Source organism: Stegastes partitus, unplaced genomic scaffold (genome assembly GCF_000690725.1).
Source record: "Stegastes partitus isolate 25-593 unplaced genomic scaffold, Stegastes_partitus-1.0.2 Scaffold377, whole genome shotgun sequence".
Classification (NCBI taxonomy): Eukaryota; Metazoa; Chordata; class Actinopteri; family Pomacentridae; genus Stegastes; species Stegastes partitus.
The window spans coordinates 294,240-321,483 of NW_007578108.1; the positions used below are offsets into that span (position 1 = coordinate 294,240).

Consider the following 27,244-nt stretch of genomic DNA (forward strand, 5'->3'; position numbering starts at 1 on the left):
AAAAGAACCGAAAAAAAAAAAAAAAATGAACGAAAAACAAAAAAAAAACAACAGACATTTAGAGAAGTGTCAAAAGAAATTTGCATATATTATTATTTAACTGGCAAATTGGAAGAAATGATGGTTTGCAGTAAATCTGACTTGTGTGCTGTTGTGATGCAGCATTCTCTTCTCAAAATAAAAAAGTATATTTATCTATTAGATAAAAATTAATACAAGATAACAGAAAAGTTAGTGTACTTTCTGACTAGATAGGCTGATGAAATGCTTGAACCCCTGCAGTTAGAATAGTGCAACTGGAATAAGTTGAAGAGAAGCACTTGCTGGTGCCGTAAAACAAGCCCATCAATGTTTAATTAAGGGGAACACAGACGCTGTTCACGCTCACTAAAATTCAACTTGGCCAATCCTATGAGAAGTAAATAGCTCTAAATAACTGAAATTGATTACGAATGTATTTAGTAGCGATTTGCACCACCTACAGACACTTAAGGAACACAAATGCACAGGTTAGAGAGTGCGTGTATAGCATGACAAACTCCAGTCTCTAACAATTAGGGTTGTAAAGTCCACAGCCGAGGCAAAAACTAGGAAACCAAGTCTAACTCTGTCATCAAAACAATGAAATTTGGTCACAGCTTGTCACTTTTGATTCATTTTGGGGAGGTTGCAATGGCAGGTGTAAACAACACTCCCTAAAAGATCCGGTGAAAAACTGGACGACAAATTTTGACAGTGAAAAATCGTGTGTGGAAGCCACCAGCCTTCCTACCGCTGCAGTTTATTACAACAATTACACTAACGCCCCAAATTAAATATGGAAATGTTTTATTGATGTTAAAATGGTACACATCACATCATTAACAAGCAAACAAGGCAGCAGACGGAGATGAAACACAGAGAAGCAGCTGGACTTTTTGCAGACTCAGTGTGTGAGCTCAGTGAGACTCATACAAGATAGGAGAAGGAGAAAACAATGAAGCAAAACAACAAAGCCACATTTTTAACCCGTTTATATCTATGTTGAATGAAAGTAATGACATAATGAACACAACAAGCAAACACAATAATAAACACAAGCGCATATGCTTAAGAAATGGATTAGACTGTGTTTGTCTACTCGACTGTAAGCTGAACCTGTTAGCTTAATTAGCTCAGCTTAGCTTAGCTTACTGTCTTCAGTAGTAACCAAGTGTGACTTCTGAGGCCGAAACTTATTAACATTAACGAACTACAGAACCAGCCTGCTCACGACTACCACACCCACTGCGTAGTAGTTCTGTACAGTGCAGAAACTAGTCCTGGATGCTACTGGAGTTTATGCTAACGTTAGCAGCACAGTCCCACACTTCACTGGATTTGTTTACATTCCATAAACAATATTGAAACACTTAAAGAGCAATTTGCAGTTGGAATTTTAAGTAAATTTATACTTAATATTTAATGGAAATTATTGTCTTCAAAGATAATGCTCAAATTATTTTGTTTATGAGACATAAATGCAGAAATTCAGAAGAAAAACTTTGCCTTTCTTGTTACTTATTTTGCATTTTACAGTTTTTTATCATAGTGAATTACTGTTTGTGCATGTCCCACAGACTTCAGCCTGTCTACTGAGCTACCGTTTGTGCCTGAGCTAGTTTTGTGCAGGTGAAGAGTCGAGACTTTACTGCTGCAACTGTAATGAAAAACACATTGTGTGCAGTGCTCATTTTAAACAGCAGGATTATGGTTATGAAGATACAATGTAGTAGTGTAGTCATGGTGCCTGCTGCCAGCGTCTGGTACTGGTACTGGCGCCAGCAGGAACAATGGTTCAGCACAACAAAAACATGAACTGTACACTAGAAGTCTTTTATGTTCGCAAACCTCTAAATTAATTTGCTCTCTTTTCCATGTGATACTGTAAAACGCAGTGTTGGCTTCTGTAAGACATGTGAGAAATGACTGATACCAGCTGATCTCCGTGCATTAACTTCTGTCACAGTAAGCATCAACAGTCCTGCCAGTATTAAGCAGTCAACATTAGTTAGATTTATTCCGAAGTGATTAAAAAAAAAAAAACAACTTTAGAGTACTGTGATGTAACACAGCGCTAACGTAATCAAATGTCAAGTCAGTCGCAAAGAAACCTTCCAATCTCTCCATTAGTTCTTCTCACTACAAATGAATTTCTTGCTGACGGCCATCAATTCTTTTAATCCTTGTCGGGTCGTGGTCTCTGTGACATGTGCCAGGCTCATAATTAGAAAGCTGTGGTCTGCCATATGAATATGAATAGAAATAATCGACCTCCTCGGTGTCAAAGCTACTGTGGGGATCCATGTTGCTCACTGTTAAACTGGATTTAGCTTGGCTGGTTTCCTCTTTGTGACATCAAAACCAGGATGATTTTTGAGGTAGGCATCCGATTTTGCGACAAAAAACAATGTGTATGTCAATACAGTGCATATATAGACAGGTTTTTGTCAAATAATTAGATTCGGCTAAATATTCCTCTATAATACCTCACAGGGGTCGCCAACCTGCAAATCGCTCTAACAACTGACATTGCATTATGTTTGCAAACCACATCGGCTGGCAAGCATCCTATAATCTGTCTCAAAAGTGAAAACATACTGTTTTCAAATACAAACAATATGCAAGCTAAGCAGGTAAATGGGGCGATTTTAGAATAATGCAACAGCATAATCTGTAATTTATGATACAAGGACTGGCTTTAATGTTAGCCTCAGTCCTTTAGCATGGCATCCCATGGGTTGCCATTGCCTATGAATTTAAGACTTCAAAACTAGTTGGATTAAAACATTTAAAAAGCTGGACTGAGACAGAATTTTCAATCAACTGACAGAACCAAGGTTACCTTAATTAACATCCAAATTTTGTCTCCACCTTGTCTGAAATTAAAGCATGCTGAGTGGTAAATAGACCATTTTTTTCACTTTGCACAATAAAACAAAGTGGCAGAAACATAACAACAAAAGCAAATGTGTAGGTGAGATGTGCAGAAAAATAAAGACATCTAACTTTAATGATTTTAGCTATGAAAGCTGCATGTGAAAGTTATGAATCAACATAAATTTGCGTACAAGCTGCCTCAGGATAAAGAACAAGAAATCACAGTAAACAGATAAATAGACACCGTTACCATTGCACACTGCATGTGCGCTATGCAAGAATGGAGAACAGATGTGACTGGGGTGGAGCTTACTAATTTTAGTAAAATCCAGTTTATGTCTATCTTTTGTTAACTATTGTATGAAAACTAGATAATACACATTTTGCCAACGTGTAAAAATATTCAAAAGCACAACTATGCGTGGTAATTGTGTAGTACACCATATTTCTAAATCAACAATTGGGTAAATTGTGGCTGAGCAATGTGGGGGATGATGTGGTGTCATCTGAGGACAGACTGAGGAGGAGGAGGAGAAGCGACAAAAAATAGGGATATTGTTCAAAATTAGCTGTTTTCCACTGGGGGACTGCAGCTTGTTGACCAAGGACCGAGGAGGGATAATGGGACATTTCATCCTACTTAATCTGACCAGCTTTGCAATCTTTTCGCCAGCAGGTCCAACATGAGCAGTCTGACGTGGCAGGCTGAGCTTAACAGGGTTAAAGGTGCTTCCTCTTTTTCTTGTAAAGTGGTAGCCTCAGGGCCTCGTTCCTCATCAGGGAGATCAACAGGTAGACAGCAGCGAGGCTAACCAGCAGCCTCGGGATCGGCAGGTCTCTGGCAAGTCACTGCTGCTGCTGAACAATGTTGGAGGGAAAAATGTGTTCAAAGGCGACCACATAGCCCTGACGCCACAGGCACAGAAACAGCCTGCAGTAACTTTGTGAGAGCCTGGACTGAATACATTGACTTGCAGCGTGGAGGATGCAGACTTTTCTGCGCACGTAGAGTATCGGCTTTAACAAGCTGAGCAAAGGCACTGAAGTAAATGAGTTGTAGATGGGTGGAAGCCAGCAGGCATGACATTCTCTCCATTAAAAACTCATCTCTTATCCAGAGCCCAGATTGGAAATTAGGGTTTGATGCTACTGAACGAAGTGGTACCTCAGTGGATTGGTGAGTTTTTACTCCACGTGAAAATGAAAGCGTATTAGTGTGAAATAAGTTCCACATTTTCACAGAGAACAAAAAAGAAGCAAAAGGAGAAATGGTTCTCTCCCTTCTGCTAAAGGCGGGTGACAAATCACCTCAGTCAGAGCACCATCCTGTTGCATTTTGACACAAAAGCTCCTCTGACTTCTTACAGTATCAAAACAGTTTCAGAATTTGTGAAAATTCATATCCACTCATCATACATGTTTTTTAACAAACAAAATATTTTGCAAATAATACCATTTATAAAATCGTCCCTACGCAATAGTGGTTCTTGGACTGAAACTTAGAAGATGAGAGAATAAAATAGAAAACCAACTGAATAAGATCACTGTGGGTCCTTTTGGAGCAAAAGCGTTGGTAGGAGGTGGGGGTGGAGGTGGAGAAACAGAGATGTGAAACATCTGCTGGAGACGGCAGGAAGCACAGCTGCACACAACAACCTTTGCAAAACATGCAAACGAGCACATACACACACACTGAAGCTAACGCTGCAGACAATATGTCTAATAACAACGATAACTACAACACAAAAACGAACAATCCCCACCGACTCTCATGTGTCCAGCTTAATTCAATAAACCAAACCAGCGGTTTAAAAGCAGAGCAACATGTGCACAAAAGGATGTCTTTCAGCCACACTGTATGACTGTGCTCTCTGCTGGTTATAAGTACTTAACAAAGTGACCTGCTGGGGTATTGACCTGCTAATCATGGAGATTCAAAACAGGGAACAGGCAGCTTTTAAGCAACATCAAAAGCACAGCTGGAGGCTATGAAGCAAACCCCCTCTTTTTAAATATGCATGTGTGAGTGCTACTCTTTCCACACATCCTGCTGCTGTAGTGGATTCGTCTATCCAGGTAAGGCAGCGGTTGGTTTTCAGCATTCACATATACTGTTATGAATTCTCACCAATGCTGCTCTTAATTATGATTTTTGAACTTATTTTGCAATTTAAATTAATGTTCGGTCCCCCTAGCTGGCTTTCTTACTATAGGCAGCACAATCTAGAGATTTGCTCCACTTCACCACCCAAACTAATTGCCAAGGCGTCACATGGAACCTAAGTGCTTGATTTTTTTCACATCACTTTTACCTAAATGCAATAAACCTGCCTTTGTATCTTCTAGTTCTTTCTGTGGCATGTAAACTGCTATAATAACAATAAAAAAGCATCCTTAGGACAGGATGTCATAGGTGATGTTCCATAAAGAGCTGCCCTGACACAAACTTAAAGGTTTATGGTTGCACTTGTTTGACAGTGTGATTCATCCCACAGCTCATCCTGGCATTCAGACATTTTTACTGGTGAGCAGAGCAAACTCAGAGGCAGAATATTGAAATTTTTTATTCAACGCCGCGGTTTTTGTTCCCAATATAAAATTTAAATGACAATTTACAGAGATTTCAGCTAAATCGGCTCTTATTGACACACAGGACTAACATGTAATGCTGCCAGAACAAATTCAACTACTGACACAAGCTACTGACATCTACAGCATCATTTCTCACTGAAGCAGTAGTCCATCAGCTGGCACAAAGTTCACAGGTTCAGTCCAGCCAACTGCTGCCACACCCACAGTCATGTGTCCTGTGTTAGAGACTGAACCCCCTACCTGCTCATTTAATTGTAAGCCGCTCTGGAAAACATTGTCTGCTAAATGCCAGGAATGTAAATAGCATGTTTACTCACAGCCAGAACAACAGAGTCCCTCACTGTTATTGAAAGAAAACTCATTTTGTAAAAAGCACCCACAAGTTATCCTTTGCCCAACAAATCATATAACCTCCCCCCAACCTCTCCCATTGCTCTCTAAAATAAAATCAGCCCTTACTCAATTTCATTACCCATCACTTACTCATTAAAAATCCTTCTTTAGAGAAGTAATATTACAAGAACATCAAGGACTTGACCTTCTGCCTCCTTAAAACTTGTTGTTTTTACAGCTAGCGATGTAGAAATGTACACTTGCAAACTGGGGCTGCCATTGTTACTCATTCTGAATGGCAAAGTCCACAAAACTATGCTGTGTGATTTTTTTAGAGATACAATTACAGGCTGACTACTTAACCCCTATGAGCTATCTCACTGTGAACTGCTGTGATAAGTGTCTAAAATCTGATGTCTAATGAGGCCTGACTGCCCGCCTGGTTCCACTGAAGAGTCTGACTGTAAATCACAGATAAGGTTGTCTGGGTGGTTAATGAGTGAGCCAGTCTAGCCTTTAGAGGCCAACACACACACACACACACACACACACACACACACACACACCTCTGACTTGTCTCATTTCCTGTGTGCCTTCCACTCTTGCTAGTGATAGGGGACCAGTACGACCACTAAGACCTAAGACCCAGCAATGTCCCCCAATCCACACACGTCATTAAATATGTAATAAATAATACAAGAGCAACGGTGGCACCCGAAGACATTTTAGGATCTCTGTAAGACTACTTGGAACTCTATTGAAAACTATATGAAAATTTCTGAACAGTGAAGCCGTGCATCTTGGGGATTCATTGACAAGCACTGGTAAAGGCAACACAACATTGAGAGGATGTTAAGGGCACTGGGGGCAGAAAGCTGCACCGTATGACCTGTGATGACAATTGGGAATATGAGCCATTCATATTCCCGAAAGCAAGTTGAAGTTGAACCCCTGCTGTGGTCACAAGCTTTGGGCAGTGACAAAGAATGTATCTAGAGAATTAAAACTGCCCAGATAATCTCCACAGGGTGGTTATCGACTGGTTCTGCTTGACACGGTGGGTAGTTCAGCAATCTGAGAGGACCTCAGCAACAAGCTCCACCTGAATCACCTCATGTGGCCTTACTGGTAAGCAGACCACCCAGGTGCCTCCATCTAAAGGCATTAGTCCAGCACAATAGACTGAGAACACACCCTGAAAGAAGACTAAAGCTTGATTTATAACATTGTGTTGAACCTAAGCAGAGTCTTTACCGTAGTCTACACAAGTAGCATCCGTAGTTGTGAGCATTTATGCTTGGTGCACTTGTGTGTCCCTGTTGCTCTGCAATTATACCACCAAAACACTAGTTAGCTGTGGGGTTCTCAATGCCACTGTGTTAAGTTTCTTCATGTACTTCAAACCATCATAGATCAACAAGAGTGACTTCTACTGAAATTAAAGCAACACAGGAGAGCGAGAAGCCACAACACATGACAGAGTCTACACCCAGATCAGTAGAGCTACAATAACAAGGAAACTGTATATGGTTACACTGGCAGAATGCTGTCTCCTGTATTTGCATTATGAGCAATCCAGATTCAATTGCAGCTGTTTAATTAAATTTTGTTTGCCAGGGGCATTATTTTTACGCAAATCAATATGTTCTGTAAACAGAACATTTTACTACCAAGTGGAGCAACAGTTCTTGTGGTCTGTTTCTCCACAACATGTTACATGTTACACATCAGGCTACGCCACAAGGTGTGCAGCTATGCCATACCTGCAGCATAGGTTCATCACACATATAAATCAAGCTTAAGTCTACGACCACACTAATATGTTTTAGTTTTAAAATGTCTTTTGCGACATTTACACCTAGCGTCCACACTACTTGCTTTTGGCAACACTGACGAAATTTCAGTTTAAAAATTGCGTCTCAGTGTGAATGTGCAAAAAGTGAGAATTTTGGAAATGATGATGCAGACACCTATGTTCATTTCCTCATTGGGTCTGATGAGTCACTGTGTCCTTCCCTGACTCATTACACTACAAAATATCATGTGAGTCTTTACCGGAAGTAAACAAAGACAACAGCCATGATTTCCATTGGGTCCAAGCAAAAACAAATCTTTGGTCTCACTTTTTGCCACTGTTGTTCTTCCTCTGTTTTCTACAATTAAGCAACCGATTCCTGTTTACAGCGACATGCACGTGCCTGTTGTACATGAATGGTCATGGGATAGGAAGTTTCAGATCCCTATAGAAGGAGGTATTTGTGAAATGGTGCTAAAATGCTTGTCTGGATCAGATAGTTTTCATTCTAAAACACTGTTTTCAAAGGAAGGGTATCAGTGTAAGTTTCACAACTGAAGACAGAAAGTCTGGGGATCCCCACCAAATATGGAAAATTAGCAGGTAAAGGATGGCAGGGATCCACCCAACCACCCATCTGTCCATCCATCCTGATGTATAATATAGATGGATATATAAGTGGTATACTGTCAATCAAAAACTGCAAAAATACAGAATTTTTTAACATGACCCTTTGGAACAACAGGATGCTTAGAGAAAAGGTTGTTGGGTGTTCATTCCAACATCTATGTCAAGTTGATTGTAGCTACGGCTGCTACATGCATAAACTCCCAAGGCACACTATGTTTGTGTTACTGATATGTGCCCCCACCAAAAACAAATCAATGATTGGAGCAAGACGTTTTCATGGATGGAAGAACCAGACCGCAGCCATCATACAAAAATGTTACAAGAAACGGGCCGGAAGAAAAAAAAGCCGGTTAAAAAAAAAAAAAAATCTTTATATTGTCTTGTGAGTAGCCTTGCTGTTGCCCCGGCATGTGGCGCTATTTTTGTAATATTACCAGTGTGTCATCATGCAAAATATAAACACTGAACACACAACAGAGGTAAGTAAGTACAGTTCAAACCGTTGTAAATGTTTGCCAGTCTGCAAACATTAAACAGCCAGCTGACCTGCATGCAGTTTGATGTTGTCTTCACCGCTATCTAGTCCTGAACTTCTGCACATTTGTAGTTAATTAAGCCTACATTCAGGTTGCAGCCAGGTAGTTATTTCAGGAATTACAAAGAGCCACCATATTATAATAACACTGATAAAGGTTTAAGTTTATCACACAAACATATTTAACAAAGAGGTATCCAGACACATCTGCACCATACATACACAGTCGTGCTAAGAAGCAAAAACACCTGAGTGGGTGGACTGACAAAGTGTAGTGGTGTGAAAATCCAACTGTGTTGGCAAAACAGCTTTGATGCAAGCTCTAGTATAATTAGTTATACTTACATACAATGGAGCTTGCTGTGGATTGAGTTTCATGTCCCTGGACACTGTAAAGAAAAGAACAAATTGCAGGTTAACGCTGTGTGGTAAGTAAAGCTACTATCTAGACTGTGACACAAAACAACACCCATAAAGCAGTAAAAGACTTCTACTGCAACTTGAGGAAGTGCAACAAGCTGTAAAAACACCAGAAGTATATTTCAAAGTCGATATAGAAACACTTGCCAGATTAGCAGCAAACACAGAACTACATCAACATTTAATATTGTCTTGTCCCAGGAAGATCTAATTTTAACTCTGTTTTGGTCACCACCAACCCTTGAGGGCAATGGCTGACTTTTTAGCTGTTACAGGCTTCGCTTGTGTTTTCTGACCAAAAAGTAGGTCAGCTTTATCAGAGCTTTGCAGTAAAAAAAAAAAAAAAACCCTTCCTTCTGCAGCTGGCAATAATCCTCTGTACGTTCAAGGGTTACAAGCAACTTTTGATATCAAATGTACGAAAAGTCAACTGTACAATATCTGCCCAGAAAAATGTAGCATCAAGCCTGTAGACATGCAGTAAAGCATTGAACTTCTATTCTGGGGTAGCAATGATTAATCGATTAATCAGTTCGACTAGTTCGACAGAATTTGGTGTCACTGTATCAGATTTTCACAGGATTATTGTGGCCATATAATTTCACAATAACAATATTAATAAAACATCTGTGAAAAAAATGTCAAGGTCAAAGTCACCTTTAATCTGGTTTATTGTGTGTCTCATTTTTGGTAAATTAATAACTTGCAAAAGTAGGGAAGTTGAGAGAGCATCTGTAACTGTACTATATACTGTTCCCAAGTTGGAGTGCCAACCTGACAGTTACTGGCACTGGGGTAATATCATTTGATTAAATATTATTGTTTCTTTTTTTTTTTTTTAATATCATAGTTATCGTCATTATCGGTATATTCTGACACACGAGACAAATTATTATTCAGCAGCTATTTTGATAATCAAAAAACTGTTTAACGTATTTCTTACAGCAACTTTTACAAGTTCCATTTCCTCAAATAAAAGGATATGATGCGTTAAAATTAGAAGCATTTTTACCGTTTGTAACCGTTTATAGACGTGCATTATCTGTTAATCTGAAATATAATCAGTAGATTAATTGATAAGCTCTACTAAGTACTATCTCGGGGTTTTCATACTATGGATAAAGCTAGCCAACTGCTATTAGCAGTCAGTAATCTGCGAGGCACAGAGGCTGTTCTGTCCTCTAAAACGTCTGCTGTTGTTTACTTACTGACATAAGCTGCGTTAGTGTTTTGCTTGAATAAAAGGCTGCAAACACGTTCATCTGGATAACACAGCACTAAACAAAAGGTAACTTTTTCTTCACAAAAAAGCACGCAGATCAGCTCAAGCAGCATCAGAACATTGTTGTCGACAAGGTGGCAGATAAGCTTGACCCTGGCAGCGACCCCAACACTCAGTGGGAGGTTAACAGTGCATGAGTACAGAGCAGACACACACTGAATCACACGTGGAAACACACACACACACACACTCATCATCCAACCAAAGATGACGCTTCCTTAACTTTGTTTGTTTGTCCAGATAGCTGCAGCAAACTTTTTGTGAGCTTTAAAGTAAGAAAGCAAACCACCGAAAGCACTACTTTGCTTCTTCTACATGGGTTTATATGCCGGGAAGATCAGTTAGCAGGATTTACCGGCTCATGTTCACGTTTGATTCTCCACTCTCAGTCTGGGACACAGGCCTCAAAGCTGTTTTCTGGCCACAAGGTCAGAAGCATTGGGTGTGTAATTACATCCAAACAAATGTATTACAGCTATAGACTTGAGGACGAATGGATTGGAAACCTTTTTGTTGAACTTTCTTAAGGAGATATTGGCCTGCTTGCATTCATCAATGAGTCAAGGGACCGGTCGGCTTTGAGAGCCTGTATTCTCCTCGGTTATTTGCAGAGACAATTTTCTTTTGTTTGCTGTTCCCTGGCACTAAAACAAGTCCTTGCTGCTGGCCTCAGTGGTCAGCAGTGCATTAATCACATGAACCCCACAGCGGGGGAGGCGGCGACAAAAGGCCAGGACCTAATGAGTTCAGCAGAGAACTCCAAAAGAGTCAATGTTGGACTCGACAGAGCGCTGAAGCGCAGCGAGGCCAATTCACTTTCTGCAGCCCAATCCAAACATTTTTCCACTTTTCTGCTAAATAAATAGGCTCGAGCTAGAATTAGGCGGATCAGGTAAGGGGATAATCAGTAGCTCTAATAATACTCTGGAGTCTAATCCGCTTGCCTTAAGTGCACTGGGCCAGGGACCAGCTTCCTCACCACATGCACAACTTCAACTGATAAGACTGTCACACAATGTCCCCAACCAGCCCAGAGCTCCTGTTAGATTTTGATATTTTGGACATTTGACATCAGCTGGTGCTGCCTTTATGACTGCTCCACAGTACATGAGAAGGCATGGTTTGGCATTTTGACTGACAGCTATGTTGACTGTTGCAGTTGTTTGGGCAACAGTCATTTTACTTTCGTAAAAACTTAGTGACCACTATATGACCTAACTCATTACACAACAAGGAAATGTTTGGTAGAAAGTATGTGCTGTGCTACATTCACAGCGTTCACTGTTGAGGACAGAGTTGATAACATTTATTCATCCGAGGAAGGTTTCTGTGCCCTTTATCAGCTCCATCCTGCTTTACATTCTCGACACATTCACACCTGGCAGCTGCACAGCTTCGTCTGCCACTGTAATGGCCACTTCTTCACAGTCCTTCAGGGAGGGGAAAGCCCTTATGACACCCTGATTTGTCAGGGTAAATCTTCTACCTGAATCTAAAAATGAGAACCTTTTGAAGAAAAGGCCCTTGCTGACATTTTTATCTATCTTTTAAATGTTTTTCATCTGCAGTTTCATCAGTTATGCAGGTGATTGTTGTTTGATTTTTGCGACTGAGCTTGGGGATTATACCAGGTGGTTGCAAACTTGTATCCCATTGATGCCAATGTGATTTCACAAAACCTTTTCAGAGATAATGTGCCATCACTTAAACTGATGTGGGAGGCAGACTCCAGCGTTGTTTCAGAAAACTGGCAATGCTGAGTCACTTGAACCTATAGAGAATAAGAGGCTTGAGCCAAAAAGGTTTAGGTGACAGATAGAATTACAGTGTGCAGACTGAACTGGAGTATCATAGTTTATGGTTAAACATACTAGTTAAACATACTTTATTCTAACTTCCGTTTCAGAGGTTTTTTTCCTCATGTGATGCAAGGATGGGCATTACAGAAATAAGGAAGTTGGCTCAGTTTTACTGCATCTTCTCAGGATACAATCGCTCCAGTGGTTGCTTTGGATTCTTGGACAGCCCTGTAACATTACACCATACTTTAAGAACTTCCTCTTGGGTGTGACTGTCAAGCAAAGCTAGTTAGTTTGGTCTAAAGTAGCAAACGTGTTCTGCCACCTGAGTAGACCTGTGTAACCACTTAAAGTGCAAGTGTTGTTTCAGAGGCTTTTCTGTTTGAATAAACTTGTGCAGGAAACGGTTATTAAACATTTCACCAAATACCTTCCATAAAAACAAGGGCATTTGTAAGAAGTACCCTTTATCTCTATAGTGCAATTTAAAAGTCTGCACTTATGCATAGGTTTGTACACTGTTCATATGAATTTTTTATGACTAGGGCCCAGGAAGATTCCAAACAAAGTTTCAAAAACACAAAGCTATCAAGCTACTGTGACTAATCAAGTAGTTAAGGCTAACGTGTCTGAAAATGGAGACTCCTCACAAATATCTGATGTTCATCTTTAAGCAGCTGTTCCGTCTCCACAAACTCCTGAGAGAACGTCTGTATCTCTATCTTGTTGTTTTCCAGCCGACAGTCTATTTTGGCTATTGTTTTGCATTTTTATGCTTTACATTTAGGGCACATTTGGTTTGTCTGAGCTTTGCCTGCTAAAATTATCTGCCTACTATTTTGTCCAGGGGGTTGGTGAGAGAGATGGGATTTAACAAACAGCAGTGAATCAAGCCAAACTAAAACAATGAACTAAAAGAGGCTACAGAGTTGGGCAACAATTCTCAATTCTTTGATCATGACTACAAAAAACTATTTCACAGGGAAGGAGGGGAATCACTTAATTCTATTTCAAAAGACTATAGAAATATTGCTGAATTTATGCTTGTTATCTGCTCACCAGATTGCCATTGATCTATTTTCTTCTGCTGAGCCCATAATAAGTATAGTGGGTGTGACAGTTCATCTGGTCTACAGTTCCTCTTGGCCAGCAACAATCATTCAGAGAGCACACGGGGGACTTCTAAAATAGCTACATCTGTGGGTCCTAAGTTCAATTCCTCTTGTAGGAAATTACAAAAGGTTTACACTGAATACATTGATTTCTGTATCACATAAGGCTGCACAGGGGTAAACACGTTCCAGGCAATTTACTGCTACAAGATATTCTGCTGATGTGGTAAATACCAAGCCTTTTAGGTCAAGTTACAGTGTGCGTTTCTTATAGAATGCCAAAACTGCAGACAACAATAAAAACAAATCTTAATCACAGTAATCACACAACAGAAAATAAACTGAATCTTACAATTACACAATGTTCTTGTGTGTAACTAACAGAAGTGAATAATAAGTTACACCTCTGCTTCACTTATGCTGGGATGGGTCTAAACGAAACTGTAATTTTTTAAGCAAAATCGATTATTATCAGACAATAATTGGCTTAAAACTGCTCCAAATAATACCATCATACATTCATCTTTATCTTTGCGGTCCAATTTCTTGAAGAACACCAGTGGCAAATGTTCAGGAAAAGAAAAATTCGCGAAAAACACTGTAAGTCCGTCTTGGGTAACAGAAGAACCTTGAGAAATGACATCCCCTAAGCTCACCCCACGGCCACCCGACACCTGCTTATAGAGATTAAACAAATCATTAACTCCAACTAAAACACTGGGTGCAGCCAGCCTTCAGCTTAGCTCTTTAAGAGTCTCCATAATGGCAGCGACTGCCTTTGAACTGCTATTAAAACTGAATTTTCTTCTTTTGTAGCAGGAAGGCTGCAAAGAAGCAGGGCATCAGCCACGTTCAAGTGCACAGCCGTTGCAAATGGACCAATAAATCAAGAGACAAAAGCCCCTCAATGCTGGGATAGGAGTGGTGATATGCCGAGTCAGGGTGGTGAATGAACCTGTTATGGCTTCCACAGGTCCCCTGGCTATCAAAATAAGCCATAATAGCCATGTGACTGCAGCGTGAATGGGAGGATGAATAGGATTAGCTTCACAACTCATTAATCGGACTGTCTCCTGCACCCTTTCCAATAATCTGCCAAGGATTCCCCAACACAACCACGTGCGAACCACAAAGAACAAGTGTTTTTTAGCTACATACATCAAACATTTTCTGGGATATGTGTGACTTCTGCTTATCCTTGTTCTTGGTGGGATTAATCAGGCTGCCTTCACAAGAGGTTTAATAATGTTCCTCAAGTAAAAAGGTTAACAAAGCCTAAGAAATTAGCAGTTCGGTTTAAATATAAGCCACAGAAGCAGATTTATAGTGGGAAGTTATTGGGATGAGATAACTTGTTGATTCCAAAAAATATATAAATTGTCAAACCCAACTATAATCCAAGTTTATGGAAATATTAGCAGTCTTCATACAAAGCTCACATACAACCTCTACAAAATGCAATCCCCTTCTTTGGCACCATCCTCTAAAGTCAAGTAAGTGTAAACTCAAAAGAATCACTAATTTAATTTGTGGCATGTAATCATCCTACAAGTTTTTAATCAACCTCCAGATTGATATAGATCTCATCACATTAGAACATGCATGAGTACAATGAATTGGCGGAAGTAAACAGTGGGGAGATAAGATGTGACTGTGGAGGCTCATGATAGCATCAATACAATCCTTTCTTCTTGTAAAACCATCAGAGTCCTCCCGTCCAAAGGCTGCATCTTTTCAAACAAATGCACGTGTTAAGTGCAGGTCAAGGTTCTAGCAGTTGCTGAGAGACCACTGAATACCTGCATATTTCAAAAGCAATGTGTCTCAGGAAATAAAGGTATTATGGTGTCCCACATAATAACCTAACTCCACCCTACAACCATGATCTACACACCCATTTGCAGAGTAGCATTGTCTCTGACTCATTTAAAGAGTTATTGTCACACCTTCATTTGTGAAAAGCTACTTACTGAACTGGTAGCAGTTGGAAAATGAAGATCAAACTCAGAATGTCAACAGTTCAACAGTTTACAGTCCTTGTACTTGCTGAACATTGTCTAAAAAACATGACATTCTGTTAACATGCTATAAATAGTATTCACTTTTAATAAAGTTATATTAACATTTTTTTTATACTGTGTGACACGTGTCTTTTTAGGTCAGTATGATTCATCAGTTCCAAAGAGTTCTTATGTAATCATTGATGTGAAAATCAACCCAGCTATCAGGCAGGCCTGGGGCACAGCATTGTGCCCCCGAAAACTACCCAATTCTAGATAAGGTATATAAAAAAAAGGGTATAAAAATGTGAAAATATTGCCTAATTTTAACAACTGCCATTGAGCAAGTCATATAAAGTGATTGCACTGTCCAACTCCTGGAATTGAATGTTTATCTCTGTCGTTAAAAAAAGAGAACAAGACACACCAGGTTAAATAACAGCAAAAAAAGCAACGTGCAGAATCCAGTTCAGATACTTTAAATGAAATAGGTCATATCATTTGAACTCAATGCACACAACAGGCAATGTAGAACTTTACATTAGTGTCTAATAGCCTCAAAGCTTCATACTGTAGTCTTTCTAGGTCAAAAAGCTCCCACTGGCCATTAATTAAATTGAAGAATGTCAATGCAGATCCGTGTTATGGGGACAGCAGTTACCTGCGGCTGCTTTTTCATGAAGCTTTTTCGAATTTGGCTGTACACAGAGAGCTGCCGTCAAGGACGTGGAGACACCTGTAAAGAAGGACAGAAGCCCAATATAGACTGGAGGTGTCATGCAACACCAGGGCTCCATGATGACAACAGAGACAAGACTTAAGTCTCAGGGAGGAACAGGACTGAGTCACCTATGCAGGCGTACCCCCTCTAATATTAACTAGACGAGGACAATCTGGCCTGGATTCTTCGTCCTTTCTACAATGTTTATAGATTAAACACAAAAAAACATCACTTATCAGCTTTTCAAACTATGAGTGAGGACAACAGGAACTTTCCAAAAACCCTGCAAGGTTTAAGGATTCAGAGCCCACTTGGGTCACTCTTGCTTTAGATGCAGGCATCATGCTACAGTAAGGAGCTTTGGATAAAAACCTCCACCAAATGGCACGTAAGAGTGCCAGGGAGACAGCTTCCAGAATGGTTAAAGCCTTGTGAAAGACAGGCTTTAAGTGTTCCTCATTCTCACTTCCTATGTATTCTGTTATCATCAATCTCTCTTCCCTTAGTTAAACACTCCTTGCTACATTTTGAAGTGCTGCACCTTAGCGTGGATATAAAATGACATTTTGCATTTAAGGACAAGATGAATTAACTCCACCCTTTTAGGCTGAACGGCTGCAAGTAACTTGCCTTTCTGTCTAAATAAGTTTCATTCCAAACACGAAGAATGTCTGACTTACAAGGCAAGCCTTCTAAAACTCCAGACGATGATATCACTGAAATTCATGAAGAATTCATTGGTGCATTTCAGCCTGTTGCTTGTTGCCTAAGTGAATGCATAACATTCTCAACTAAGGACTTCAAATGTGCCACACTGAGGAAGGATTATGTTCTGTGTGGCTCAACTGGGTTTGATGTTTAACTCAGATGTTTGTTTAACCTCTCACTCGTTCTCCCCCTGGTTAACCACTTGTTACTGGCCTACCACTACAACATGACGCATGGCATTCATAGACTGCTCTAAACTTTAGCAAAAAAGGAAAAAAAAAAAGCAAAAATAAATCCCAGAGTGCAAAGTGTGTCTGCTTTGTGCTGAACCCTTGTCTGACTCTTTTCACGGTTCACTATCAGCTCCGCTCTTCTGGCGCACGGCTAAATTAGTCAGGGCTACGTCACCTCCTCAACAACGCCACCACAGTAACTCGGACACACCATGTTGACCACCATTTAGATAGTCACGGCTGTTTGATTTAATCAAACCTGCCTATTGTCTCTATGGACAGATATGAGGCCATCGCGGTGACGCGACCTCAACCTGCCTCACAAAAGCTCCCTCTGTGCGAAGACTGCACACAAACGCTGGCTGACAACACAAGGCCCAGGGATGAAAGGTCTCCTCAGTGTTTGGTGACAGTTATTACCCTCTCCACTGAAACCAAATACCTGTGGGCCCAGATAGCATTATCTTATTGTGAGGCACACTGGGGGCCAGCCTGTAATCAGGGCCTGGGCCTTGAACAGCTCTCCTCCCCAGGTTTAATGCCACCCTTATCCTGTCTGTTTCCACCCTGTGAAGCTTTTAAAGGAATATTTGGGAAAATACTTGTTTGTTTTTGTTTTTTTTCTGAGAGGTGGCCAATATCTACGAAGAGGGATGTTTAAATTTTGTCACGGCTACATGAAAAATTCAATATAAAATCTACAGGACAACTTCTATTCCTTGAATTCAGCTGGACTTCAAATGCACAATCCAGTTTCTGACAGGATCCTGATGGGTGATAGCCAGGAGAGCAGTGTGCACTTCACTTTATTTACAGAAGCAACCACTAGTACGAAATCTCTCAAAATGATCAATAGGACATTTCACTGTCAACTTCCTGCACTTACTCAGTCGACCATGGTGTGTGAAACAACAAACTGACGCTGAAAAGAAGACAAAATAGAGGGTGAGGAGACAGCAGTTTTAGAAAAGGAAAGTGCCTCTTAGTCCCATCTGGGAGGTAAGAGGTTTAGCCAAGAGAATCCTGAGCAGCACTAACCCAAGCTTCACAGCAGGCCTGATCAGATTAATATTACCCCCACTGCAAGAACGGCTGATGTGCATTGTTAGGTAGGTGCTGCACAAAGTCCTGTGTTCATTTCAATTAGAAAACCAAATGTTACCTTTCATGAAGCAGTGCTGTGACAAGGTCAAAGAAAGTTATTCATGTCCCCAAATGTTTGATAGCAACCGTCTAGAGGCTCTGTTGTTAGGGCGAGCATTACACAGCAGGAACATCCTGGGTTTGAATCTTAGCTCGAGCTTCTTCTAAATAAGTTGAGGCATGCATGTTTGGTCAATCAGAAACTCTAAATTACCCACAAATATGCATGTATTTGTGTGCGTTACCCTGTGATACGCTCTAGACCGCTCATTGGTCATTTCAGTGGGTTTCACAGCAACCAGATGACACACAGCTGTCTGTGTTTCTGTAGAAATGGTTCATAAACAGTCAGGCTTCAGAGAAGTCTACAGTTTGGTTTTGCAACTGGATTGTCTGTGTTGTGCACATATTGCTAGCTTTCTCACTGCTTCCTCATCAATGTGAAAGCTGCATTATGGGAACTATAGGACTTTGCATTTTTGCCCCTTGACCCATACTAGCAGACAAAAATAAGTAAATCTCAGTCTGTGGTTTGATTTTTTTTTTCCATCTCTTTCTCTCATATCCATATCTTCTCTACCAAGTATATCCATGAAACACAGCCAATCACAGCCTTATTACGTACGGTGACTAAAATTAATGGAGAGAACTAAACGAGAATACACATACCACCTTAAAAAATTGTGAGCAAAGCGTAAAAGATTCAAAATAATAGCTAATGTGTCTGCATTAGAAAGCTATCAGAAAGTGGATAATCGTTTTCATCATTTGGAAGGAGTTTGGTAATAATCTGAACAAAGATGAGCATTTTTGTTATTGAAATTATTTGGACATCTAATGAGTAAAGCCTTCATATTCCACTGTTTTTTGGAGCGTCTCTTTCATGAAAATCCAACCAGCAGGTTTATGTGCAATAAAACACATTAATTCGCAGCTTTAGCAAACAAATGGCTCTCAAGGAAGTGTGTGTGCAGAGATAAACTATGTAATTTCCATAAGGAGAGACCAATTACAACTTTAACAGTGGTCACACATGTTGTGACTAAAACCATTAAGTGTTATCACCAAGGCGGGCGTTGCTAGGTGCACCATAGCCACACTTTGCCCCAGGGAATCTTTAAAAACAAAAACAAGGAGGACAACCTGTAAATTTTCTGTGTAGCTTCATGCTTGATAATGGTTTGTTTAGTCAACATCACCAGCTACAACCGAACGGCTACGTCAACTGCTCGTCTAACTGTCACCTCAAACCAAGGAGCACCTTAAAAAGCGTTTGTCTCAGCTAACAGGTATGAGGGCATCAACGGAAACCTTACCCACAGTTTATTTGACGTCAACGGCTGCAAGCAGACCTCTTCAGGTGCACATTAAATTCATTTTAAGTCCATCAGAGAGAGCAGGTGTGTTTATACTAGGCAGGTATCCTCAGTAGGCATGCAAGCTCTCACCACACTGATTACGCTGAGCTAAATATGGCTTTGTGCTAACACAGACAGTAGGCTGATCAAAGCCCTGATGTCAGCGGGGAGGAGGCGGAGCCTGCAGGCCACAGGTCAGGTGTCTCCTGTAACTGCAGTGGTGCAACTGCAACCATCCACCCCTCACCCTCTTTAAACACGCTCTTCCTCGTTGTGTTGTGGTTCAAAGCATGTGCAGATACACATTACTTCGAGCAATGTTTTGGTGTTCTCCATGCAACAGCATGGCCAACATGCCTTCAAACATTTAATTATAGGGAAGCTCTGGGATACATGGCATGTTGTAATGATTTTTTTTTTTTTACCAGGAATGCACGATATTGGGTTCCTGCCAATGTAACTCATTTTGGCCAGTTGCCAATGCAGATCCCAAAAATATGCACATATATTTTCCACCGCAACTGCAGAAAACAACGGCTCTCCAGCGTAGTGGAATTAACATATTATTATGCCTACTCTTATCACGATGATCCACTGGCAGGTGCAGACCTTAAATACAATGCCTTTCATATGTACGCATTCGCTGTGCAGAATAGGAAAACAGTATTCACTTTTATGTAACATTACAAAAAAACATATGTACATTTTTAGGATGATAGGTGTTATCTGCCTGGTAATCTTTATTTTGGGTAGATGTTGATATTTCATTTGGAAGACTTTGCTGGCTAATACCAATGATGACACCCATAACATTATGCATACCTAATATTAATATATCAATGCATCCGCTGCAACTAAAAATAGCAGAGAGAATATACAGTGAATTCCAATTCCCCAGTGGTGAAAAAGTAATCAGATAGTTACTTAAGGCAATCCAACATTACTTCAATGTTACAATAATCCATTAAAAGTAAAATCCTACTTACGAATGTGTCATTCAAATTCAACATCAGCAGCAGTACAAATGCAATTTATTTAAACACTATGTCCATTGACAGAAAATGAATCTGCTCTGTTTTTTTATAATGTATTCAATAAATAAATTGTGTAATTTTTCAAGTAAAGGGGTTAAGAAAACAACGAGCGAGAGAGGCATTGATAGTGTCAGGTTTTTAAATATAAGAATTTGATGATTTTTTAGTTTCACTGATTAAATACTTGGATGGGTTTTTCTTCTAGCAGTCAAACAAAACACAACATAAACTTGTAATAAGGACTTTCTACTGATGTCTAATGTTTTTCTAGACCAAAATATTACACTGCAGCCTGAATTAGCAACATAGCACATTTTAAATGTCGAATAAATAAAGTAAAAGTACTCATTACTCCTGAAGACTGGTCCATATCAGTACATTAACATATATGCAGTCCTTTTATGCCGTTGCTGGTCAAAGTAGAGTTTTTTCATTTGCTTTTTACACTAAATACTTTGGCTTTATTAAGTAAAAAATGCATAATATCTTTTAAATCGGTTCTGTAATTTAAAAGCAAAATCTTAATCTGCAATGTATCTAGTAACTATAGGTATCATGGATGACAGAAGTGGAGCAAAATGTACACCGTTTCCTTCAAATATTAGTGAACTTGTAGTAAAATGAAGGGGGAATACTTAAATGGTGAATATAGCTTCAACTTCTGACACAACTTTTAAATGTTTTTTATTGAGGTGCTCACGTGGCTTTAAATGCTGACTATGATCTGTGTTTCAGATGGAAATAAGAATTACTTGAGTTGTTGGGTTTCTCAAATCCTGCTTTGTCTTTGAAGATTGGTTTTGTCTCAATGAAAAAGTCTCAAAACCAGGCTGGCAGACGTGCTCTCACCCTAATTAACACATGGCAGAGAAACAACAAATCCAGAGTACTGGTAAGCAACACACATACAGCACAAGCAACACACAACTCTGGGTTTGCTTTCTGCTGGGTCGACACTAAAATAAATCACATTGTAATAATTTCTATATATATTGCGATACGAGTCACAATTTTAGTGGGAATCATTATTTTTGTATTTCTTTTCCACTGAAAGAAACACTATAAATATGATGATGCAATGTTTGCTGCAGTCTGTATCAAACAAGCATGTTCCCTTACACCTGGAGAATATGATTTATAGGCCAGGGCATCCCTGCAGAACCACAATGCTTCGTTTAAAATGTTTTGTTGTGACACATTCTATCTTTATCAAAAAATTGCAGCTCATGCGATTTGGCTATTGCATTTGCTCATATTGCGATTCGAGTCCTGGTCTGCACACAGATTTATTTTATTGCCATTCGGATCATTTCAGGAGGTGATTTTCATGACGAGACATCTGGGTCATTACACCTTATAAATTATTACAAGAGCCAAACTGATCAAGCAGAACACACATATAATAATGATGTGTTTAGCTGAATGCATGCAGGGACTGTTAATGTTATCGTACTTGTTTACAGGATGCTACACCCATGCTGCACATGTCAGTGCCAGAGAGTTGTAAATAGTTCATTTTAAGCCAAACCTCAAAGATGCAAAGTTGCCAATTTTTGTAGAAAGCCAACACAAGCTATGATGGAAAGTCTTTTTAACACCACAGGCACATTAACAATTAACAACAAAGTCTGCTTGATAATTTCCAGGAGAAAAGAAACACTACTCCAGGGCACAGCGTTTGGACAAGCTGTGGAGATGGCTGCTGTTTTGGAACAATGAGTGCGGCTGCTGTTTGGCATGCTGAGAGGATTCCAGCGATTCCAGTCTTAACAAAAACTAAGTCAAGGCTTTAGTGTGAATATCAGCGGGGAATTCGGCAGTCACCCTCCCGGGCATACCAAAACCCATCCCTGAGGCTGCGCTACATGATGAACTAGTACCTGTAAGACTTCCTCTAATGCTTCCATTCTATAGTAAATACAGTGTAATTACAAGGCCAACTCCGTGCATATCCTCCATCATCATTAAATTAGGGGGTTTGCACAGATGAGAAATTGGCTGCATTCAGCTTGGAGCCAGCAGAATCCTCATGGAAATTTACAGTACTCAAAATGGGAAGTCAACTCCTCTTTCATTTGTCTCTTGTACTGGAGCTAAATACATATTTCTGACTTGGACAGCCTCACAAGTGAGCCTAAATGTTGCTGTGAGAGGCACAGAGAGCAGACTAATAAGCTTTTGTTTTGTGGAAACATAGCGTCGTCCTCTCCTGATGTCTTCAGTCTTGAGAATAAAAAAAAATAAATGTGGATGGATGTTTACTGGATTTTGGAGTGTTTGCAGTTTAACAACTCAGCTGCAGCTCAGCCTACTGTTGCACTCACTGTCTGCCACTCCGGGTAACAGCATCAGCTGAAGAGGAGGCACTGAGATTACATTTTGGGATTAAATGCAGAATTTTACATGTATATAAATACATGTATATATATATATTGCGATGAAAAAAATATATATCTAGTGACTGTAACATGTTAACATTAAAAGTTGGTATTTGAAAATTCAAACCTTAAAGAAATAACGTTTTGAAAGATATATTTTTATGCTGCTTGCATTTCAAGAAAAACTGGAAGCGGGTGAAAACAGATAGCCTGCATACTTCTGTCCAACAGTAAACTCAGGCAGCATCTTCAATATCAACCCATTTTTATCTTGATTATTTCATCCATTCAAAACTTAAAGTATGAGAACCACAAGCTGTGGTTTATAACTATTTCTTGGAGGCACACATTCTTTTGCAAACTGGACAGAGCCATGCTAGCTATTTTCCCTGCTTTCTGTCTTTATGCTAAGCTAAGCTGGCTGGCCGCTAATATAAAATTTAACCCTTGACTACAGTCTTTTGTGGACACACACATAGACAGCTGCAAACACCCACGGTCGCGTAGTTGTTGTCATACAACTTTTCTCGTTTTCGTTTGGTTGTAATCTATTCCATACATGTGGATCGTGTTGTGGGTCGTATCTACGGATTCACTTTCTCGCATGCACACTACTGCCAAACATGAGCAAAACTGCACAATTTATTAACACATAAATGCAGAAAATATAACACTGGTCTTGCTGGACATTTATAAGACTACTTCTGATCTTCACATCGAATCCTTGGCCATAAAGTACACCACACACGTTTCCTAAAAATGTGGCACTAATCCTTCAACTCTTTGCATGCACATTTATTCTTGCAAAGCTTGATAATTATAACTTGGCGGATTAAGAATTATTTAATTTGCATTGTACTGACCAACACTTTCAAATACAAAGGATACATTTTAATGATTGCTCAAAAACACGAAAAAATTTCTTAACTCAACCGTTTAAAATTATTCAAACACACCCTTAAGTAGAATCAGAATATAAGAATGAAAGTTAACAAGGTGTGTGGTTGATGGTTCAAATCCCTGAGTTTACTTGGAGGACTATAAGGATGCAGCGTCTATCTAAAACCTTCTTGTAGAGGTGGCTGCCAAAGTTAAGCAAGGCACTGAAGGCCCACATCTCTCCAATGTATTTGCTCCACAGCCAACAGTTTGGAGGAAAGTCAGATTATACAAACTTCCCTTTGACACATAAAAGTTCAAATGCAGATATACTAGCTTAAGTGTTACTGTGAATCTGACACACCTCCTGTGTAAGAAGTTCCAGGAAGGAGTTACAGCATGTTCATTTCCTTCTTTCACTGTCACCTCCTCTGCAGAATATAATATGGGGATGGTGAATACTTGGCCTACATTCTCAGGCACTGACTCAGATTTACAGGCCAGGCCTACAGGGAAAAGCATCCACATACAGAAAAGGTCGATGACTGGACTTCCTGATGGACACCACAGCCAGTTCTAGTGAGTCGACAATGACTGTGGGAAACTTTGCAATGACTTGTCACAAAATGTTTGGGGAATAAAAATCTGTGATTACAAGGGGTCATGCCACTATGTTAGAGGAGTGACGACAACAGCGTCTTCTGTTCTGACAGCGTCATACTTGCTCTGTTATTTCTGCTTTTTTTTTCCCCTTAAAAACTACCTTAAAACTGGCGACAATTTCAGATGAAACATTAGTGTGGGATCCAAGGATCCAATAATATTATTGTGGGTGTTAAAGCGGGTATTAAGGAAGCGTGGAATCACTTGTCAGCTTAGTGTTGATTTTGAGGCAAGGGATAATCCTGAAAGACACTGGGAATATGTAACGCGTTTAGTGTCTGACTCTCCTTAAGGAGATCAGCTGATTCAGTTTGAACAGACCACTGATCAGCGTCACTGCAGGAGGTTGTACTCAGGCTCAGGCGGAGTGGGATGAAGTCCAAGTAGATGAGAAGAACATGAGGTTCGTGTTCAGAGCAAACTTATGGGTGTGTTATAGCATGGGAAGCCAGAAGGCAGCCATGTTTATACGCCTGGTCCTTTGAACATGTTTAAGTGGGTGAGGTCAAGCTGGTGTAAATGAATTAGTAGGCTACTGTTTTCACTTACATGTGTGTAGACCTTCCCATGAGTATGAAAAATAGAGGATGAAGTGAAATAAACTCTTACAGCTGGTCTGTGCTTCCCAACGCTGACTTTGTAATAATCTCACTGTGCTTAATGTAGGTTTTCTTTGGGATGTAGTCAATGTAAATCTTCTTATATATACAGCTAAGGCTGGGAAATGTTGGTGTTAATCATTAGTTCTATCACTAAAGTTGAAAACAGTCATTTTAATGTCACATTCTAAATTAATTAAGATTTAATAATCACAAAAATCATTTTGCGAAGTCAAGCTGGTGTAAATAAATTACTAGGCTACACTTTTCACTTACATGTGTGCCAACCTTCCCATGAGTATGGAAAGGGAAATCGCTTCTTACAGCGGGACTTTCTTAATGGAAAAACCCAGCCTAAAGGCATCTAGTTTGTCTGTGCTTCCCAACAGTGACTTTGTCATAATCTCATCATGCTTAATGAGGGTTTTGTTTGGAATACAGCAAATGCAAATTTTCTGATACAGACTGTTGGGGCTGGGCAACATCAAGGTCCATCACTTCATCAAATCATCAGAGGTGAGAAAAGTAACTGTATGTTGCATCATGACTTACTATGATTGATTAGTTGCAATATGTGAGGTTAAGCGGGTGTAAATAAATTAGTTAGTTACTCTTTTTTTCTTACATGTGTGCAGACCTTCCCATGGGCAATAAAAATAAAGTGTGAAGTGAAATCAGCTCTTACAGCTGGACAATAAAATAGTCTTTAAGGCTACAAAAAACACCCTAAAGTTATCTAAAGTTTATCTGTGCTTCCCAGCAGTGATTTTGTGAAACCCATATGGTGCCTAATGTAGTTTTCATTTGAGATATAGTCAATGTTATTATTCCATTATAGACGATTAAGGCTAAACAATGGCATTTTCCATGATTGTATCAACCACAAAAGTTGTACAGAGTAATTTAAGGTCACATTATAAATTGCTTTGATTAATAAATCAGAAAATTTTGTTCTACCCATGTCTTGCTAAATGTAATTAAATAATGCAATTTATTAATGGTAGGGCCTTCTGCATGTCCAATATTTCTCTGAGTATTTATAATTGTTCTGTATATTAGTAAATAGTGCACAAAGCTGCTTCAAGTTTCCTAAAGCCTACTCTTTAATGGCGACAACATGTAAAGCTACCTAGAAAGTTCTTAGTGATGCTAGCGCACTTGGTTCACTATGTTAGCACATTAACATCACTAATACCGCGGGGGTATTTTGTTGTTGTTGTTGTTGTTTTTTTCACCTTCTAAACTTTCTCTCCTTTGTATAGTATCATCTTACATGACTGGGGGGAGCCCTGTGCTGCTCTCTGGGTTCACAGAAACATGAGAAGTGAGCACATTGGCCCTACAGGCTCTGAATGAGGATGTCATGGCTACCAAGCAACAAGTTAAAAGCCCAGCGGCCAGCAGCCATTTAACAACTCTGCTCGGTGTAAAACGTACAAAGCGACGCCGGGCTCCATTCATTAGTAAAGTTAATAACGGTGTTGGTTGTAAACGACTCCTCTTACCTCCTGCAGTTGAAGCTCAGAGAGGAGAAGAAGCAACAGCAGCAGCAGCAGCTTCTGAACGCATAATAATCCTGCTAATGGATGAACCTGCGGTGCTGGTAGTTGGTGTCCTTCTTTGAGAGCTTCGTACAGTAAAGTGAGGTGGATGTCGGCGGCAGCGGCAGTTTCTCGGATCTCGGTGCGGCTTGTCGAGGAGCAGCACGACTGACTTTCTACAGTTGTTAGTGTTTCCCAGGACAACTCATGGGAGGAGTCTGCACGAGGGCTGCTCCAGGAGCCGCTTCACTCTGCGACTTTACAGACAAGAACAAAGTTTAGAGCCGTGAGACGGGCCCAGGCAACTCCAGGGCTTCACAATTAATATCCACGAGCAACATGAGGTGGAATATTCTGAAACTGTGACTGTCCTGGAATGTTAACAAAGTCGTGGTCGCTCCCGGTGTCAGGATGCAGCTAGCAAGATTTTATTAGCATCATGTGTGAGCTTTTCACAATTAAAGAACCTCGAAACAGTTTTACATAAATAATGAGGCTGACCTGTACAGAATACTGATAGATATGAAAATGATGCTTTAAAAACTTAACTTAATTCCTTGACCTTTGGCTTTTATCTTTCTCCTTTTTTTT

General features: G+C 39.9%; 1 protein-coding gene across 4 annotated transcripts in view; it reads right to left on the minus strand.

Moving 5' to 3' along the window:
* Window positions 1–26,939, minus strand: part of akap13 (A-kinase anchoring protein 13) — a 108,455-nt gene extending 81,516 nt beyond the window's left edge. For 3 of the 4 annotated variants that reach the window (XM_008284868.1, XM_008284867.1, XM_008284865.1), the window contains exons 1-2: window positions 26,618–26,939; window positions 9,129–9,172 (exon numbers count right to left, since the gene is read on the minus strand). In XM_008284868.1, coding sequence (XP_008283090.1) covers window positions 9,129–9,161 — 33 coding nt within the window. In that variant the 5' untranslated portion in view covers window positions 9,162–9,172; window positions 26,618–26,939. Of the gene's footprint in view, window positions 1–9,128; window positions 9,173–19,517; window positions 19,539–26,617 lie in introns of those variants that run through there. The other variant, XM_008284866.1, reaches the window with a different exon arrangement.
* Between the last annotated feature and the right edge of the window lie 305 nt (window positions 26,940–27,244).